This window comes from Poecilia reticulata, linkage group LG6 (assembly GCF_000633615.1).
Source record: "Poecilia reticulata strain Guanapo linkage group LG6, Guppy_female_1.0+MT, whole genome shotgun sequence".
Classification (NCBI taxonomy): domain Eukaryota; kingdom Metazoa; phylum Chordata; class Actinopteri; order Cyprinodontiformes; family Poeciliidae; genus Poecilia; species Poecilia reticulata.
The window spans coordinates 28,105,477-28,125,778 of NC_024336.1; the positions used below are offsets into that span (position 1 = coordinate 28,105,477).

General features: G+C 39.0%; 1 protein-coding gene across 6 annotated transcripts in view; it reads left to right on the forward strand.

Moving 5' to 3' along the window:
* reln (reelin) overlaps window positions 1–20,302 on the forward strand; it is a 153,267-nt gene that overhangs the window by 122,470 nt on the left and 10,495 nt on the right. For 4 of the 6 annotated variants that reach the window (XM_008411936.2, XM_017305227.1, XM_008411933.2 and 1 more), the window contains exons 41-63: window positions 238–464; window positions 548–771; window positions 1,872–2,022; window positions 2,119–2,377; window positions 3,548–3,797; window positions 4,465–4,633; window positions 4,820–4,960; window positions 5,750–5,927; window positions 6,824–7,017; window positions 7,246–7,496; window positions 7,578–7,732; window positions 8,185–8,399; window positions 9,201–9,378; window positions 10,207–10,382; window positions 10,467–10,573; window positions 11,347–11,589; window positions 12,346–12,521; window positions 12,594–12,667; window positions 14,001–14,162; window positions 14,252–14,409; window positions 15,183–15,408; window positions 16,470–16,667; window positions 17,604–17,702. In XM_008411936.2, the coding sequence (XP_008410158.1) occupies window positions 238–464; window positions 548–771; window positions 1,872–2,022; window positions 2,119–2,377; window positions 3,548–3,797; window positions 4,465–4,633; window positions 4,820–4,960; window positions 5,750–5,927; window positions 6,824–7,017; window positions 7,246–7,496; window positions 7,578–7,732; window positions 8,185–8,399; window positions 9,201–9,378; window positions 10,207–10,382; window positions 10,467–10,573; window positions 11,347–11,589; window positions 12,346–12,521; window positions 12,594–12,667; window positions 14,001–14,162; window positions 14,252–14,409; window positions 15,183–15,408; window positions 16,470–16,667; window positions 17,604–17,702 (4,211 nt within the window). The remainder of the gene's footprint in view (window positions 1–237; window positions 465–547; window positions 772–1,871; window positions 2,023–2,118; window positions 2,378–3,547; window positions 3,798–4,464; window positions 4,634–4,819; window positions 4,961–5,749; window positions 5,928–6,823; window positions 7,018–7,245; window positions 7,497–7,577; window positions 7,733–8,184; window positions 8,400–9,200; window positions 9,379–10,206; window positions 10,383–10,466; window positions 10,574–11,346; window positions 11,590–12,345; window positions 12,522–12,593; window positions 12,668–14,000; window positions 14,163–14,251; window positions 14,410–15,182; window positions 15,409–16,469; window positions 16,668–17,603; window positions 17,703–20,302) is intronic. The other 2 variants (XM_008411935.2, XM_017305228.1) reach the window with 1 other exon arrangement.

Genomic DNA, 20,302 nt, shown 5'->3' on the forward strand with positions numbered 1-20,302 from the left:
TAACAACTCGAAGAATTTGATTTTAACTTGCAATTAAAAAATGATTGAATAACATAAAATAAAAAAATTATGAAAATTTTAAGATTGAAAATTTTATGGGATTTTTTTGTTGCATTTTTTCTCATCTTCCTTCCAACTTTCTGAGGCCCCCACAGCGCCTCCTGGTGGCCTCTCCTAAAAGCACTCCTTTAACTGATCACAGTCACATTTCTCTTGTGTATTTCTGCTTTTCTTTAGATCAATGTTGGCTGTACGATTGAGAGCTCCTCTGCAAACCCGGTTCGGCTCGAGTTTTCGCGTGACTTTGGAGCCACATGGCACCTTTTGGTGCCGCTGTGTGCCGGCGGCCCTCAGCCCTCCTCGCTTTGCTCCACAGAACTTCACCCTGCCAGCATCTATTTCCCCGGTACCACACACGGCTGGAGGAGAGAGCTGATCCACGTTGGCAAGCTTCGCCTGTGTGGGTAAGGCCAAAAATACCAAAACACTCACTCGGTCTTTAAAATCACGACTTTGTAAGTTGTAATTTTCTTTCCCTGGAATCCAGGTCAATAAGGTTCCGCTGGTTCCAAGGTTTCTTTTCAGCTGGTTCTGCTCCTCCAACGTGGGCGCTGGATAACGTTTACATCGGCCCACAGTGTCAGGACATGTGTAACGGTCATGGAGTGTGTGTGAGCGGCACCCACTGTGTGTGTGACCCTGGTTTCTCTGGACCCGACTGCTCTGTTCCAGAAACCCCYAATCCGGACTTCCTCAAGGAGGACTTCGAAGGTACAAAAGAATAAAGTTACTTGTTGCTGCGTATTAAAAATGGAGATGCAAGTTATGAAGTAACAAGTTAATTTAAAGTTGGTTGATGGTTTGATTGATTGATGAGTTGCCATTTTCATAAAAACCTGAGTTTTCTCTTGTATATAGAGCAGTGGTTCTTAACCTTTTTTGAGGTACCGAACCCCCCAGTTGCATATGCGCATTCACCGAACCCTTCTTATTCTAACCCCCCCACCCGCCACACAAAATAATTGGTATTCTGATTTAGTAATGTAATTATATTAGTCAACAATTGAAACATTACATTTTGTCCAGTGCCATTGTTGTACGTCAAAATGCTGATTAGTGTTTCATTTATAATGTTTCAAACAAAACAGATGGTTTTGAAATTTGTGGTTTTCTGACATTATTAAACTTAGAGATATTTATAGAATGTAACAACACAGGAACCTTTCAGGTTGTCGAATAGGAAAATAGAAGATGAAAATAATAAAATATGGGAAACACTCAATTCCCCACAAACGGAGAGATGTTCATACAGACATACTCTCTGTTGTTGCTCTTGAAGGAAAATTAAAACTTTGCTCCATTAAGTGCTTTAACTCAGGACAAATATCAAAATCATTGGCACTATGTTTTTGTGCATTATGTTAACATTTTTCTCCGTTATCCCCTCCGTTTTTTGTCACATCAGTAATTTGTGAATGAGAAATTGACCCACTAAAGTGATACTTAAGCATATTGTCGAGTTTTTATATTTAAAGCAGAACTGCATAAAGTGCATTTTGCTCAAACCGGACTGTGCTAGAACTGTTTCTCTTCATTCTGGTATCCCTCCGCCGTCTTTGTTTCTGTATCAACTGGCTCCACTTAAGTACGGCCAACGGCACCCTCTGCTGGATGGCAACAAAAACTACATCACTAATAGAAAGTCTAATTGGTTAATCGTTTTGAAGTAATTTTAACCGCTAATCAACAATTGCTTGATTAATTGCTTGCATCCCTATTTGACGAGGTAGGAATATGTAGTTGTTTGCAGAACAATTCCATATATGTAGTAAATTTGAATAAATACGTCTGGCTTCTGCTTCCTTATCCAGGAGGAGCTGTGGATGCTGAGCATTTCACTCTGCTGAGTGGAGGAAAGCCATCCAGAAAATGTGGCATCATGTCCAGCGGAAACCACCTGTTCTTCAGCGAGGACGGTCTACGCATGTTGGTCACCAACGATATGGATCTGTCAAATGCAAGGTACACCTGCTTAAGCCAACACCAAACATTACTTTGAAAATGTTTGAAACATTTTGAATTTTCAGTTCTGATTGAAAACTTTTCATTCTTCCTCAGGTTTGTTCAGTTCTTCCTTCGCCTTGGCTGTGGCAAAGCGGCGCCGGATCCTCGTTCTCAGCCTGTCCTGCTGCAGTTCTCTGTGGACGGAGGCCTAACCTGGGGACTCCTCCAGGAGTTTCTCTTCAGTAATACCAGTAACCAGGCTCGGCTGGTGGCTCTGGAGATCCCCCTACGTGCCAGAACACCTGCCACTCGTCTGCGCTGGTGGCAGCCGTCAGAAAACGGTCACTTTTACAGCCCGTGGGTCATAGATCAGGTACGTGAAGTGAATTTATCCATAACGTGAACATAATTAATCATGATAATCAAACCCCCAGTCGGTCATGCCAGATGTCTGATAGTACTGACCCAGATTCTGGTTCTGCTGAAGGTTTCTTCCTGTTAAAGGGGAGTTTTTCCTCTACACTGTCTCTACATGCATGCTCAGTTTGAGCGATTGCTGCTACATGTTCATCCAGGAGGAGTTAATGCCACAAATCAGAGACTCAATGCAACTTGTTGGGTTTCCTTACATAGAAACCTTTTAAACTACTTTACTGAACATCCTGCAGTGTTTGATAACTAGGATCAATTGAAATGTGTGTGACTGAATTTAGTTTTTATTTTTTTTGTGAATTTGTTTTATATATGTAAACTGAATTGTATAATTATTTTCACCATATATTGACATTCTATAGATCATGTATGTCAAACTCAAGGCCCACAGGCCAAATCCGGCCCGCTAAAGCTACTTATGTGGCCCTCCAGAATCTAGAGGGCCACATAAATACAATTCAAGATAACAGTTTTGTGCTAACATATTATTTTATCAGTCAAATGAAATCAGTTTTTATCTGTGTAGTGGCAAATTGCTACAATTTGAAAAAATGTAAATATTTTAATTTTAGAAGTATTTATTCATCGATTTCAGAAAAAGCTATAATATTTTAGGATTTCCTCCAGAAATCTAGCTAAACCAGTTGCACCACTGAGGGTTTTTTAATTTTTTTGGTAAAAAAAAAAAAGTTAAAAGTTGACATTAAATTTCAGAAGTAAAACATCAACAACAAAGAAAGAAAATACAGCAGTGGATTAAATAAAACTAGTCTTTCTGTAGGTTGTGCATTTATATTTGCATGCTGTTATCTTTTTAAATAGATAACAGTTTGCTGAAGATTACATATGTTTTATTACGTATAGCTTAATCTGTCTTTGCTATCACTGTTACTGGTGTATTAATAAAATTACTTAAAATAAAGAAACAACACTCAGCCTAGTGGGGGGAATAAGGCCTGGCAGCCCGCCAGGCTTATGATACACTGAGTGAAACATGAACTTTAAGTTTGATTAGTAGTTTTTTCAGTGCATTCTGCCACAGCTGAAAATGAGTTTGACTCCTCTTTCTCCTCTCTCTGCCATCGGTAACGTTTTCTCTTTTACACTTTAGGTTGTGGTGGGTGGCAGTGCAAGCGGCTGGGGGCCACTGGAAGACGATTTCTCCTCCATCGACGGACGGTCGTGGCTCCTCCACCCGGGCGGAACCCGGATGCCTGTGTGTGGTTCTGATGGACCGGCTTTCGCATTCATCGAGAAGTCCAACACGCGATACGCCGTCACTACTGACATCAGTTTGGGCCAAGACGCGTTCATCCAGTTTGACTTTTCTGCATCCTGCTCTGTCACTAATTCTTGCTACTGTAAGCAAAAGGAACTCATAAGCAAACATTATTATTATTTGGATTCGTTAAAAACTTTAAATTTGCTTGTTTTATTTTAAAAGGAACATTAGATAACAGAATAATATGATAGAAGTTTGTAAATATTTTCATAAATTCAAGTATTTGGTAAAAAGTTGCCTCAAGTACTGATTAAATTATCTCCGTCTTATTATTATTGGAATTATTTCTGTCATTTAATATTTAAAAAGTACATAATCAGATGGACCAAAATATAAAGTGAAGTGGAAATTTTGGTATTTTAAGGAACAAAATGACACAAATTCATAAAAAAAAACTAAATCAGGCAAGATATATTTTTTCCAAATCAGTTTTTTTCAATGGAAAATTTATGAAACTTTAACAAAAACTACAGGTGTGTGTCTGTGCCTGGTGAATTTGTGGTTAAAACATGTTTGTTTTTCATTCAGTGGGTAGAAAGTCCAGACATTTTACTCAAGTAAGAGATACTTCATAATAAAATTACTCAAGTAAAAGTAGAAAGCAAAGCGTAGTAAAAATACTCCTAAGAGTAAATTTTTTCAAAAAAAGTTACTGACATGTAACTGTAGTTACGACCCAACGCTGCTGGTTTAAAGGTAAATAGATGAATGGGGGAGTTTTTAAGTGTCTGTTCTTCTTTTTGCAGCTGTGGAGTTGGAGTATTCTCTGGATCTGGGTCTGACTTGGCAGCCGCTGGTCAGAGACTGTCTGCCTACGAGTCCCGACTGCTCTTCTTACACTCTGCAGCGGATCCTCGTGTCAGACACCTACAACAAGTGGGGCCGCGTCACCTTGTCTATCCCATCATACGCCAGGTCAGCACAGATCTACGCTTTGCCAACCTAAGATGATTATTACATACTAGTACAGAAAACGACAGGATTGTCTTGCTCTTTCTGTTCTATTGCGTTCAGACATTTACCCTAAAAATTAGGGGTGCGTAAATAAATCGGCATATAATTTATCCAATCTTGTAAAGTTTATCTTTCCCTTTTTTCCAGATCTCCGGCCACGAGGTTCCGCTGGTTCCAGCAGGCTCCCTTTGACAAGCAGCAGACCTGGGCCCTGGATAACCTCTACATTGGTGACGGCTGTCCTGATATGTGCTCTGGACACGGCCGCTGCCAACAGAGCTCCTGTGTGTAAGTCCCAAAACATACGCATCACTAGAAAAGAAATACTTGTTGTATCTGGAACATCAACACTAAGGCATTAAAGTCAAAATCTTACTTTTTACACTACAGTCAATAAGCAAAATATACACAGTTTTACATGCTAAAGGGAATGTTGGTGCATATTTAATATTTTGGACATTTTATGGTTCCATTTGTGTCTCAAGCATTTAAGAAGAAACACCAAGTAATTTTTTGGCAGAAAGTTAATATTTTTGGTGTCTGGAAAATGAGCTGTTTCAAAACAAATGCCTACTGGAAAAGACTCGTGTTTTGTTGTTGGCTTACCATTTGGAAACTACTTGCTGCATTCTTGTTGGTTGTGCAGGAGGCTCCACTTCTGCTTTTCGAAGATGTACGGTTGAATAATTGTGCGTCAGTTTGCAGCCATTTTCACATGTAAACGTTGAGTTGGGCAGCAGCAGCAGCTTATTTGGATTTAGTGACAGGAGGCCCTAAAAACAGCTCAAAATAAGCAGAACAAAAATATGATGATGTAAGAATTATTTGAATGAAATGTAATGGACATGTTTTGATTGGCCTATAGACTTATACTGACCTGTTCAAGGAAGCATAAAAGGTCACCATTAAAGTAGAGCAAAAAATGTTGGGGCCTGATTAGCTAAGAGGTTTTAATCTTAATCTTATTTTCTGACCCCAAAAAACCGAAACTAAATAAAAATGTAATCCCTATTATATTATTCAATGTTAACATTGAATAATGTTTCTTCTTGTTTCTAAATTCACTTCCCATGCCAGGTGTGACCCGGAGTGGGGAGGAGAGTACTGTGATGAGCCGGTGCTGCCGCTGCCGCCGCAGCTGAAGGACAGCTTCAGTCGAGCGCCGTCGCTCAGCCACTGGCACGTTCTCACGGGTGGGAAGCTCAGCTCCGTGTGTGGAGCTGTGGCTTCTGGAGCTGCGCTGCACTTCAGCGGGGTAGGTCTGCCTGTTGTGCAGATTCTTCACCACAGGCATACTTTATGATTTTCTTTTTGCTGTACATCATAACAAGGATTTTGCACAGAAAGGTCTTTGTGAAATATGTTAATGCAGGAGTTAAAATTCTCCTGGCAAAGATTGAAATTTCTGCAAAACCTGCAAAAGACCTAATATGTTTTTCACTGGAGGAAAGTCGGGTAGCTAACAATATAATGTCTGAAAGATTTATATTTGAGCATAACTAATAAAATGTTTGTTTTTATGTGTGGCAAAAGTTTTTCCATTACATTTTACACTGCAAAAACATAAAATCTTACCGTTTTATGTAGTGCAAATATCTTAATACACTTAAAATAAGACAAAACTAGTAACTTTTCAGCAAGATGTAGGAGCTTGTTTTAATTACTGATGAAAAAAGTAACATTTCGACTAGAATTCTTTTCACTTATAATAAGGTATATTTCTAATATTACAAATCAGTGAAATCCGCCACTGTAATTAGAACTTTTCCTCAGTATTAATGAATTATTGACATAACTCAAGCTGAAAAGTTACTTGAAAGTTAGTTTTGTCTTGTTTCATATTTTGCTCCAGAAACTAGACCATAAATACCTGGTAAGATTCTCTCAAATACCAGATAAGCCATGTTTTTCATTATAAAAGCAATAATAAAGGGCAGTTTTAACAGTTATCCTAAATGTTTTATTCAGTATCTGCTTTGCTCTTTAGTTGGAGCCTAATGAAGTTAAATGGGTTTAAAGAACTACATGACAATATTAGAAAAACATTAATTACACCTCTTTACATAATTCAAACCCTTTGTGACTTTAAAATACTTTAGAAAGTAAAGAATTAGATTTTCTCAGGTTGCATCTCTCCATTTGTCTGCGCAGTCATGCACCCGTCAGCTGGTGACGGTGGATCTGAATCTGACGAATGCGGAGTTCATCCAGTTCTACTTCATGTACGGCTGCATGATTCCTCCCAGCAACCGGAACCAGGGAGTCCTTCTGGAGTACAGCTTGAACGGGGGGATTAACTGGCATTTACTCACAGAGATCTTCTACGACCTCTACACCAAACCTGGGTGAGTTTTATTCCTCCACTGGTACCATAAGGCACTGCACACAGACGACAATGGGAAGTAGTAGAAGGATGACGGCGCGCCATGATTTTAATGCATGAACAAACTTATTTTAATGGAACACAGCGATTCCAAATTTGTGTTTATTTAAACATTGGTGGATTATCAACAGAGTTTTGCTCACATTCGTAATGGAAACGCAGCTTCAGTCTCTGTGTTTCGTCTTCTCAGGTTCGTAAATGTGCTGCTGCCCCCTGCTGCACGTCAGGAAGGAGTGCGGGTGCGGTGGTGGCAGCCGCAGCATGAAGGCGCAGACCGGAGCGACTGGGCTCTGGACAACGTCCTCATCGCTGGGTCAGACCCGCGGGCCCAGATCTCTGACACGTTCGGAGGCGTGGCTCTGCCTAACCATGAGAGAGCGGCTGCAGATGAGACTTCTGGACGAGTCAGTCAGCTGAATGAACAGGAAGAAACACCAATAGGTGATTCAACAACCGCCGCCCGTCACTGGGAAACACAGGCGTTTCTCTAGGTTTCTAATGTTTGCTTGGTTTTGTTCTCAGTGAGTGACCACTGGCTTTTCTCTGAGGATTGCTCTGTGCAGCGCTTCTGCAACTCCCCTGATGGTGTGATGGTGTGTGGAAATGCAGATGGGAGAGAAGTGTATGCTGTCACACATGATATTGTTCCAGACAAAGGCTGGGTCATGCAGTTCAAGGTAATAATAGCGTCAAGTTTATTAGCATAGTGCATTTCAGCAACAAGGCAGTTCAACGTGCTGTAAATAAAAACATTATAATAAACAAACAAAACAGAAACATTACAGTGGCAAAATAAAAAGTTCTCTAATCCTGGAGATGTTCTTCAGGTGATAGAAGGTCGACTTTGTAACTGTTTTTATGTGGCTCGAAAGGTTCAGGTCAGAGTTCATCATTAGACCCAGACTTCAGGCCTGATCGCTGATTTTTATTCATAATAACTGAAGCTGTGCGTTGACTCTACATCGCTCCTCTTTAGGTCCAAAATAATAACTTCAGTTTTCTGGAGAAAGTTTTGACACATCCACACATTTTTCTGTTCTGAGCATCTGCTTTGAATGACATCGTAATAGAGAGCTGTGCATCATGATCTCCTTATCTAGTGAGTTAACCTTGTCATTGTCTCTCTTAGATTGCTGTTGGCTGCAATGTTCCAGACCGTCCAGCTGATCGACAGATCCACGTTCAGTATTCGGTAGATTTTGGAGTCACGTGGAAGTACCTGGTCCCTCAGTGCCTGCCTGCTGACCCTCGCTGTGGCGGTCAGGTCTCCCAGCCGTCAGTCTTCTTCCCTGCTGAGAGCTGGAAAAGGGCAGTCTACCCGCTTCCAGACAGCCTGGCTGAAACGTGAGCCGTCCATGACCTGCATCCGCATGGTTTTAGCTAGCCTGCACGATAAATCAACGACAGTATATATTGTGATAGATGGGTGATTAGTATCAATATATAATACAACAGGTAGAATATTCAATATCCTCACCTTCCTAAAGTAATGGCCTAAGTAGCATTTTGCCAAAAGTAATTTTTGAAAATGAATCCCCACCTCTTTCTTTCAAAAAAAAAAAACCTTTTTAGCAAGATGAGGATATACAGAATATTCACTGAACTCCGATCCAGAACCACACAGCATTCTGGGAAATGTAGGCAGAAGAAAGGCTTAACCTGCTCAACTGAATCAACTGACTCTCACTCTTTGGTTACCTAGCAACTCTCTCACTCTTTGGTTACCTAGCAACTCTCTCACTCTTTGGTTACCTAGCAACTCTCCCACTCTTTGGTTACCTAGCAACTCTCTCACTCTTTGGTTACCTAGCAACTCTCTCACTCTTTGGTTACCTAGCAACTCTCTCACTCTTTGGTTACCTAGCAACAGCCAGTTGAGTAACTGGCGCAGCAGCAGTTTAAGGTTTCTCCACCGTGCTTCTTAACGTCTTAAAAATAAAAAAAACATGTTGAGTGAAAACTCTGGATAAAGGAGGAAATGTCATGGCACCAGTTTGGCCTTATTTCAGATGTTTAAAACAGAAAAACAATCAATAATTATTGATTTTTATCTGAAATGAAAGTCTAGCCAAAGGCTTTGTGTTCTGAAAGTTTAATTAGTGATGTGATTCTGTTTTGCTGACTGAGGCTTGTTCTTGTCCCCAGCGCGGTGCGGTTCCGGTTTTACCAGCAGCACTCGGACATCCAGTGGGGTGTGGAGAACCTGTACATCGGGCCGCCCTGTGACGGCCACTGCGGGGGACACGGAGACTGTCTGGATCAGCGCTGCATCTGCGATCCAGGATTCACCGGACCCAACTGTTACGCCAGTACCGCCCTAAAGGTAGCGTTTAATCCGTCTTTATGGGTGAAAGAATGAAGTGAGATGGTTTAAAGCATGTGTGCCAAACCTGAGGCCCGGGGGCCAAATCTGGCCCACAATACTTTTATTTGACCCTACAGAGTACATAGGGACACATAAATAAAATCAGGATTGTAACTGTCTGCTTAAATATTATTTTACCATTCAACTAAAATCTGATTTTTATCTGTTTTCTGCCATTTTAGACCGTTTTTTGCAATTCCACAATGCAGACATTCACACAAAATCAACAGATTGCTCCACTTTTTCACATGAATGTGTAGTTTTCAATTTATTGCAAATTTTCTACAAAAATGTTTAAAAACATTGGGCTTAAATTATCAACTCCAACCTGAATGTGGCAGTATTTACTTTTACTGAGTTAACTTAACTTGACATCTGTGATCAATATGGCGGGGAAAAAAAGTCACAATTACGGTTATATAGGAGCACAAATATTGCAAAAATTCTTTAAAAATGTCTAAATTAGCAGCATAAAATCAGGAATTTTGACTTTGTAAAAAAAAATCACTAAATCATGACAGTGAAATTTTTTAAAAGTTGCACACTGTGGCTTTATGTATTGGCTCAATAGGGCTGAAAATAAATTCACACCACACTTTTCAGTTCACTTTTCTTCAATTTCACAAACATGCTTTATAAATTACATTTTACTTCAATCCCTAAAACAATATGATGAATGATGTGGTTGAATCATAAGGAAATGTGAAAATGTTCAGGCATGTGAGCACATTTCCAAGCCACTGTGTGATTTTGTTTTGTTTTTTAACACTTGTTTGTTTTCTGCAGGCATCTTTGAAGGAGCGCTTTGACTGGGAAGGGGGAGCTGGACCTCAGTGGCAGGTGCTGGAGGGCGGGAAGCCCTGCACCGACTGTGGCGTTCTGGTGGAGGGCACTGCTCTGTATTTTGGAGGAGCTGATGCCAGGCAGGCCGTCACTGCTGATTTGGACCTGCGGGGGGCCAAGTGAGTCCCATCACTCTTAGGGAGAAGATTTCTCTTTAGAGAAACTCCGTAACTCTCTTGCATTATTTATGTTTCTGCTCATAGGTTTGTGGAGTACTGGGCCAGGATCGGAAGTGACGACAACATGACCATGTGCCACCGTCCCACGTGCCGTAAAGAGGGGGTCCTGCTGGATTACTCCACTGATGGAGGTCAGCAAAGCTCAGGCTGTTACCTAGCAACCCAAGCTGAGCTCCAGCACCTTTGGTCACCTCGTTTTACCGCTGCATGCGCTGTACAATGGCTGCTGGAAAAAACAAGTGTTTTGTTCTTGACATGACGTCCAAAAACCACTTGCTGCATTTTTGTTGGTTGTGCAGGATGCTCAATTAATGCTTTTCAAAGATGTACGGTGTATAATTGCACATCTGTTTTCAGCCATTTTCACATACAAGTGTAAACGCTGAGTTGAGGGGCCGAGAACTACAAAAACACAAAATGTTACCAAGTATTTTTGGTCTAGTTTTTTGTGAAAATATCTTAGTTTGCATAAAATAAGACAATAGTAGCTTGTTCAGCTTGTTTTAAGTAACTAATTCCTTAATATTGATTAAAAATACTAGTTCCACTGGCATATCTTTTCACTGATGAGACATTTTTCCCATGTTATAAGTGAAATAATCTGCCTGTGGAATTAGTATTTTTTTATCAAAATTAAGACGTAGTTGGCCTAAAACAAGCTCATATGTTTTTCTGAAAAGCTACTTAAGTCAGTTTTTCGGAAAATAGACCAAAAATATTTGGTACGATTTTGTTTTAGCATTGTGGACAAAAATGTCAGATTTGAATTTAAAGTGACTTGATTATCTTGGAAAGATTTTGTTCTAAAAGTATAAGGAACGTGTTTTGCATCACCCATAGGCCCATCCTAACCCATCAAGGAAGCGCAGTAGGTCACCTTCCATGTAACTCTCTGAATACTCAGGTGTGTCCTGGACTCTGCTACATGAGATGGATTACCTGAAGTACGTGTCCGTGAGGAGAGACTACATCGTTCTGCCAGAGGTGGCGCTGACTAACGCCACACGCCTGCGATGGTGGCAGCCTTTCACCGTCTCTTCAGGCTTGGCCACCCCGAGCCTGGAAAGAGCTCAGTGGGCCATAGACAACATCCTGGTGGGAGGGTCAGACATCAACCCATCCACACTGCTGGACACCTTTGATGATGGTGAGTTTGGATGCGAATCTGTCTGTGTTTGGTGATTTGATTCCAATTTTTAGGGTCACAATTTGATTCAGAAACCAATTTTTCTATTCAAACAGTTTAAAGATTCTGTTTGAATTATGTGACTAAGAGGAAAAGACAATGTAAACTAATAGAGCTTTTACTTAAAACATTTCTAAAATGTTACACACTGTGTCAAAACTCAACAGTTTATATTTAAACAAAAATACATAAAATTATGTAAGTTATATTACCAGTATTAGGCTAACTAGGCCACCTGGCCTTTTCTCAAGTAAAAAAAATATAAAAAATATATAATTTGTAGATATAATTTTACAAAATAACATTTTTAAAATATATAACTTACAAAATAAATTTGATGTATTTTCTGATGGATTATATAAAATAATTATATTTATATTTTAAAAATATATGCAAATGTAAGACAGAAAATATACAAAATAAATTTATATATTACATTTACAAAATCCCTATTGTAGATATAAATTTATTTACAAAAAAATTATTTAGACTGCTTAAAAATATATATTGCCCAACACATACTTAGTTTTTTAGTTTGCTAAAAACTGAAACAGACTAAAATAGATTTTTGAGAATTTTGAATTGTTTCAGAATTTCCAAATTGTGATTCTCCATAGAATCATTTTTCGCTATAGAATAAAAATTTTTTCTGCACCTCTTTAGTGAAGACCCTGGTTTACCACATTCCTGATGAACCATTTGTTTCACTTCCACTAGAGGGCGTTTCTCATGAGGAAAGCTGGAGTTTCTATCCGAACGCTGTGCGAACCGCCGGCTTCTGTGGAAATCCCTCATTTCACCTCTACTGGCCGAACAAGAACCAAGACAGGACACACAACATCCTTGCCACTCGCGAGCTTATAGTTCAGCCCGGATATATTCTACAGTTTAAGGTAAGAGTGAAATCATGCTCACAGTGGCGTCTGTTTTATGGTTTTTAGGTCCTAAACGTCTCGCTTCTGCAGATTGTTGTCGGCTGTGAGGCGGACACATGTGAGGATCATCACTCTGTCCTGCTGCAGTACAGGAAGGACGCACGGTGAGAGAAACAAGGGAACAATCAGCCTGCACTGCAAACACACACAGTCTTACTAGTTTTTGTTCTACTTTCTAGTGCAACTATCTTCATACACTTGAAATAAGGCAAAACTAACAAGATGTAGAAAAAGGAGTTGCAGTTTTCTGGTCGATCGCAAATTACCGATCTTTATAAAGCCTGATCTGCCGATTCTAATTTTGGGTGGATACCAATATTTTTTGTTCAAAATGTTGCTAAATATAACAGGAAAGTTGCTGATTTGCTAACTGTGGGGTGACGATTACCTGCCTCACAGCAGAACAGAACAGGACAGCGGCTGATTTTTAGACCTTTCTGAGGTAGATAAGATCATCTTTACATGAAAGTATCGCCTGATCCCCCAAAATTAAGGAAATTGGCACTGATAAATCAGTGCACCCATATAGGAACTTGCTTTAAGTCAATAATTCCTTAATATTGATATATAAAAGTATTATTTTAGAATAGAATATACTTTATTGATCACCAAGGGGAAATTGCTTATTAGTTGACAAGCTACTCCATCCAAAGTGTTCAACATTAATAGTACAAATATAAACATAAGCTATAAAATCTACAGCTCTGGAAAAACGAAGAACCCACTGCTCTGAAAACCTCCTGGTTATTCCACCAGAGATTGATCTCTGAGTTAAAACATTAGCATTGTTGTTTTCTTTGCATTATTTAAAGTCTGGAAGCTCTGCATCTTTTTCGTTATTTTGACCATTTCTCATTTTCTGCAAATAAATACTAAATTTTTGCTTGTAATTTCAGGGACATGTTGTCAGTAGGTCATAGAATAAAAGAACAATGTTCAATTTACTCGGTAAAATCAGAGAAACTGATCATTTTAAGTGATCTGTTAATTGTTTCCAGAGCTGTATATATACTTAAGAGTGATGTAGGTAATTCAAACATGACTGAATATAAATAAATAAATGAAATAACTGGCATGCACATGCAAATATATTAATCTATAAATAACCTATAAATGAGTGGCTACAGGTAGAAATTATTTCCTGTGATGCATTTTGGTAAAAATGAGTCGCTGGCTACAGTTTAATAAATAAAGTTTATTAAATAAAATCAAATAATCTGCCAGTGGAACCAGATAAAATCTACATGATCATTCGACTGCAGATGCTTTGAAAACAACCAGATCCAAACTAGTACTTCAAAGATCAGATTTTTTTGAGTGAAAAGATCGGAATTGGGACTTTCAGTGAATATCGGTCGCATTTGGGAAAAAAACATATTGCGTATATCTACAAGACCTCATTTTAAGAATCCTGAGCTGTCCCTTTGACCTCACCAGGTCCGACTCGTGGCAGCTGGTCCAGTCAGAGTGCCTTCCTTCATCTGTGAACAACGTTGGCTGCTCCCCCTTCCAGTTCCACGAATCCACCATCTACAGTCCGGTTAACAGCTCCACCTGGACCAGAGTCACGGTCCAGCTGCCGGACCACGTCTCCTCAGGGTAAGAAACGAGACGACGCGTTTCACAAGATCACTGCTGAGTTTTCACGGCATCAGCGTGAAGCATCTGCCAACTGGCTGATGTTTCAGAGCGACGCAGTTCCGCTGGATTCAGAAGGAGGGAACAGGAGAGAGGCACAGCTGGGGAGTGGATAACGTTTACATCGGCGAGGCTTGCCCAGGGCTCTGCAGCGGCCATGGGTACTGCACGAGTGGAGCGGTCTGCATCTGCGATGAAGGATACCACGGTGGGTCACAAGCCGTACGTCACAATAAGGCTGAGCGACACGGATTAAAATAAAATCCTAGATTTTTTTTTTTTCATGTCTGATTTTAATCTTAATTTTTCTCACTTTCTTTCCAAAAAATAAAAAATAGAAACATGACTTCTCCCTCCTGTGAGTTGCACAAAAAAGTGTCAGACCCATGCTACATGAGTTTCTGTTTAACTATGAGGAAATTGTTGTAATAACATTAAAAAGATGCAATTTTACCAGAAGAATTTCTTAAAATTACAAGAAAAAAGTAAATTTAATGAGAAAAAAAAAGCTTGAATAATTAATTTTTTTGTGAAAGTTCTTATAAAAATTGTTACTTAATTCTCTTAATATTATGAATTTATTTTCTAAAAATTAAATCTTAAAAAAATCTAAACATTAATTGATATAATGGATTTATTGCCCAAGCTTATAATAAACGCATCACATTTTGTTCAAAAATAATTTGCTAGAAAGAACTTGGAAATTTCTGAGCTTGAAAAGTCAAAAATATTTGACTTATTTTCAAAAAATCTATAAAATATTTTAAGGTTATTCTCAAAATTTGAGTTTTCACAAGCAAATTATTTACTTCTCAAACTCAAAAATGTCCCTGTTTTTTACTGAAAAATTTCTGCTGTTTTGGTGAAAATGTAATTTCTTTTAATCTACAATGGCCCTAATGCTCCATTGTAGTTTTGCCCTTATGTTGGTGAAATCTGACACTTCTAAATCATCTCCCTCTCCTTCTGTCCCACCAACAGGCGATGACTGCTCCCTCTCCAGCACAGACTTGCCGAGCTCCATCAAGGACAACTTCGAGTCTGGGGCGGTGTCTCCGGAGAGCTGGCAGCTGATCCACGGCGGCGGCGTGGGCAGCGGCTGCGGGCAGCTGTCACCACATGCTCACGGAGACTCTCTCTACTTCAGTGGCTGTAAGCTGAGGCAGGCAGTTACCAAACCGCTGGACCTCACTAGAGCCAGGTACAGGTACTACCAGAACATTCAGTTACTACAGCTAGAAATTAGCAACGAGGCCTGAAATCTGGGAGCAGTGATGTATTCAGACCTGAACCTTCAGAGACACATAAAGACAGTTGCAAAGTCGGGTTTCCATCACCTGAAGAGCATTTCTAAGATGAAAGGATTAATGTCCTAATAAGATCTAGAAAAACTCATCCATGCGTTTATCTTTAGTCGCATTGATTACAGCAACAGCGTCTTCACAGGTCTGCCTAAAAAAATCACTCAAATTCAGATGCTGCTGCTGGAGTGCTGACTAAAACCAGGAAGTTAGAGAACATCACCCAGTTCTACAGTCCTTCCACTGGCTCCCTGCAGCTCAGAGAATAGACTTTAAAATCATGTAGTTAGTTTATAAATCACTGAACAGCTCAGCACCATAACACATTAAAGATCTGCTGCTGTTGTATCGACCTTCCTGGTTCTGCTCTGCATCCAGAATCAGAACCAAACATGGAGAAGCAGCATTCAGCTTCTATGCTCCACAAATCTGGAACAGAAAACTGCAAAACAGCCGAAACACTGAGTTCCTGTAAATCTAAACTAAAAACCCACCTGGTTACAGTTTTGAATCATAATCACTGGAACATTAACCAACATATTTATTCTGTTTGTCCTTAACTTCAGCCAAAAAACCCTCATCATCATTTATTTATTTGTTCATCATTAATATCCCAGTTGTTCTGAGTTTCTTCAACATTTCTATTGAGATATACTAAGATAATAATAGATTTTATCCAGTTATTCGACTTGCCTTCAATAGTCCTATTTTCTAAATTTCGTTGTTCTTTCTTGGTGCACATGTTTTATGTGTAATGATAATTTTGATGATTTCACTAAACAAAACGTAATATTTATTGGTTTCACAATTGGTGACTGTATTATGTTTTTATGAAGAAAAGCAACTTGATTGATTCATAAGCAAATCATAAAAAGATGGTGTGTATTAGGATGTCTCCTTGTCTCTAAAACAGACCAGACGTCTCCATGTCTCCTCTCTAACCCGCCGTCTGTCTGTCTCCCTGCAGTAAGATCATGTTTGTGCTGCAGATCGGCAGCGTAGCACAGACAGACAGCTGTAACATCGCTCTGGATCAGGCCGACACAGTGGACCGGGCCGTGCTGCTGCAGTACAGCGTCAACAACGGCGTCAGCTGGCACGTCATTGCCCAGCATCAGCCCAAAGACTTCATAAAGGCCCAGAGAGTCTCCTACAACATCCCACTGTGAGTTTATCAGTAAATGCACCAATCTGCAAGAAAAAGATGGATTATTTGTGATTGTAACCAGTTTATTCATTTATTTAAAGTGTCTTGCAAAAGTTTACATCTTATGTTTAGGGCTACTACTAAAGATTATTTTAGTAATCGATTAATCCTTCAATTATTCTGGCAATTAATTAATTGGGTAAAAAAGACACTTTCTGCAGATTTTTAATTTAACTGCTTAAGCCTTTTCATACAACATTAGCAATATATTAAAAGATGTAAATAAACAAATCAGTTCCATTTTATAAACAAGAAAACAAATATTTTATTGCCTAAAATGCAGCAACATAGCAATACTTTAAATCTGAACCAGGTGAAGTTAAACTTTACGAGTTTTGACAAAAGTGTTTTTATTTTAAATGCAGAATGTATGTATTTTTGTACAGTTTTGGCTTAAAAACTCCTCTGAATATGTTTTATTTTCACCAAGTGGCCTTTTTTTATTTTACAAGAAACAGTTTCATAAAAACGTTTACATAAAGTTTATATTCTGCAGAAGTTTAAACCAGGGTTAATTATTATGCAATATCCCAGGCTTTAAACATGCCAATAATTGAATGTATTATCTGAAATTAAAGTTAAGCAAAATTAGGCCACCTTTACTTCCTGACAGGAAGTTGTGGTTGTTTTTCAAGGATTCTGATTGGCTGGCATAGGTCCCATCTTTGCGCTACACTGCCCCCTATGGCTGGTATGTTTAAAGCAATGTGGATAAAAACAGTTTGGAAACCAATCCCGTGTGTATACCATATTTGTTCCATCCACGTGCGTACTAAGATGACTAAAATAATCTACTAACTGAGTTAAAACTCCCCTTTTATTTTTAAAGTGCTTGTTGCACTGGTTTATGCCGATTCACTAACTCACTCCACGATGTTTCTATGTTGTTCCCAGCGAAGCGAGGGTTAAAGGCGTAATGCTGCGATGGTGGCAACCGAGACACGACGGTGCGGGACACGACCAGTGGGCGTTGGACCATGTGGAAGTAGTTCTGTGAGTACCCAATCCCAGTCCAGCTGTTGGTAAACTCCCACCCACCCAAAACCGGCCCGGACAGATCCCTGAGCTTCCCCTGTCTCAACCTCTGTCTCGCCGCAGTAAAAATTATTTCCTTCCACTTCACACAGAGCAGGAAATTCACACCAGGGTGGTTTAGTGGAAAGGGTGTCGTTATATGATTGCCGTTTCGTTTACAGCAGAACTGTTGCTGTTGGATCATGATATTTTCAGTTAGGCATTTTCCACACAAACACGTTGATGTCATACAATTTAATTGTCTAAATACAATCATGTTTAGCTTTTAACTCTGGATGTATTTGGGTTTTTTCTGGCTTATCTTTAATTTTTAGCATTAAAATGCTTATTTGATTGAAACAAACCAGTCAAAATTTACAGTATTAATTGTTTAACTTATCTGCTCTTTGTGGTCATTATAAGTAGAGATGCACTGATCACAGACTTTGTGGCCGATACCTGATTTACGATTTTCCTTTTAAGAAATATACCATTCGAAAATATGCTTAAAGAATTTAAAATCAGGGCCATGATGTAGCGCTGTCTTACTCAGCATTAGAGGTGGGCAGATCAATCCAAATTATCGATAATACTGATACCAAATCAGTATCAGATCAATAATAGCATAAGATCGATGCTTTAGTTTCAGCTTCCCTCTTAAAATGTAATGTATTTTTGTATTCTACTTTCTCCATTGTACATAAGTTATTCTTTTGATTTGCTCTCTAATTATATATATTTTTTTCATTTTATTTATTGAGAAAAAATTTATAAAAATTTCTAATTTTCTGTTGTTTCTATTCTATCATTTCATAATACAAAGTTTTGCATAAATGTGTTTCAAAAATTTTTGTACTTTCATTTGGGTTTCTGCTGCTGCTAAAAACAGCCCAGTTAAAAAAACAAATAAATCCACCCTTCTGTTTTTTTGGCTTTAAGTTAATGGGGGGTTTTTGGCATCAAAAAATTCTGGAATGTGCCACTAATCAGCAGGCACAGCTCGTTACTTAGCAACCACAGCAGAGTTCCACCCGTCACCTAGCAACCCAAGCTAGGTGGCGGGTTGCAAACTGTTGAAAACAGAGCTCTCTGTTAATGATGGGACATCTGCAAAGCAAAGTAAGTTTCATGGGGTTGAAACACACTGAGCCCACCGCCGTGTGGCGCCAAATTTAACTTTATTATCAATGCTTCTTTTTTTTTAACGTCAAAATTGTTATGTGAATGTTAAGGTGACACTCAAACTATTTACTTTCACAAGTGAAGCATTATGATTTTTACTTTTGTGCTCCACTTGGTATGTATGCATATAAAACTTTACTAGAATTGCTCTGGGTTTATGTCAAATGTAATGGACATGGAGACTGAAAACTAAAGAAGAAATTTGGGTGAAAAGGCCACATGAGTATAGGAGAGAAAGAAGAGCAGATAAATTAAAATCAACGCCCCTGAAGTTTGCCTCTACATCTACAAAAAGAGACAAACAAAACCAAGTAACCATAGCAACAATCAACATATGCACATATAATAATAACAGGATGCATGTAGTGTCAAGCGCAGCCTGACGTAGAGTATATGTGAAAACGCCTGAATCCAAACACTGCTTTTAGCAAACTGTGCTAACGTTGGTTAGCTTTTCTTCTGAATCTGAAACTTGAACTAGAATTGTTTTTCAATCAACATATTAAAACTGTTTAAAATTCATGAAATGTTGTGTTTGTAAAAACATAATGAGTGTTTGCACAGTGTACAATAATCCATTTCAGCCCCATACTGAGGTGGTTTACATGCCACATAAAGCACTGAAATCATTATTTTTAACAGCTAGAATAAATGTTTAACAAATCCAGTTCGGGTTTGATTTAAGCATTTTATATTTTGAATTGGCTGATTAAAGAAAATGTACTTCCAACTCCCTGTTATTTTATTTTACAATAGAGACCTACATACATCTGCAGACTTGAAGTGAGATGAATAGCTGACATTCCTGACTAGAAAATGATTTCCTTTTCAAAAGCTTCTGCACCTCTCGCTCTACTGAAATTGGAGAATTTTACATCTACTGCTTTCAGTAACAACTTCCACATCAAATTGTGTTTTTATTTTATTGTTTCTCCTTGAAGGTGCATTCACATCAGCCCCGGTTAGTCAGATTTAATTGAACTCATATTGAATATCAAATGCATATGTGCGGACCAATGACTGCAGTGCAGAGCATTCTGGGTAAATGCAACCAAAACAAACATCAGAGTCTAGCATAAGCTGGAGAAGCGGCTTGTTGTCTTCTACCAAAGACAAAAGAGAAATCCTAAAACTGTTCAGATGTGACGCTACTCCATTTTTGTTTACATTTCACGAAGAAGGAAGTTGCGCTCATTTCTTCTTTGGAGGTTTTTGTGTCGTTTCCTTCTGTGGTTCTTGGTGCAGCGCCACCACAGGTGAGGAGGTGAACATGTTTTTCAGTTAGTTTGGATGACTTGACATAGTGCAGTGTGAAAGAGAACCACACAAGCTGAAAATGTAACAAATGTTGCCATTTTGGTCAGGCAATATGTGGCGTTCCCTGATTGGAAGAAGCT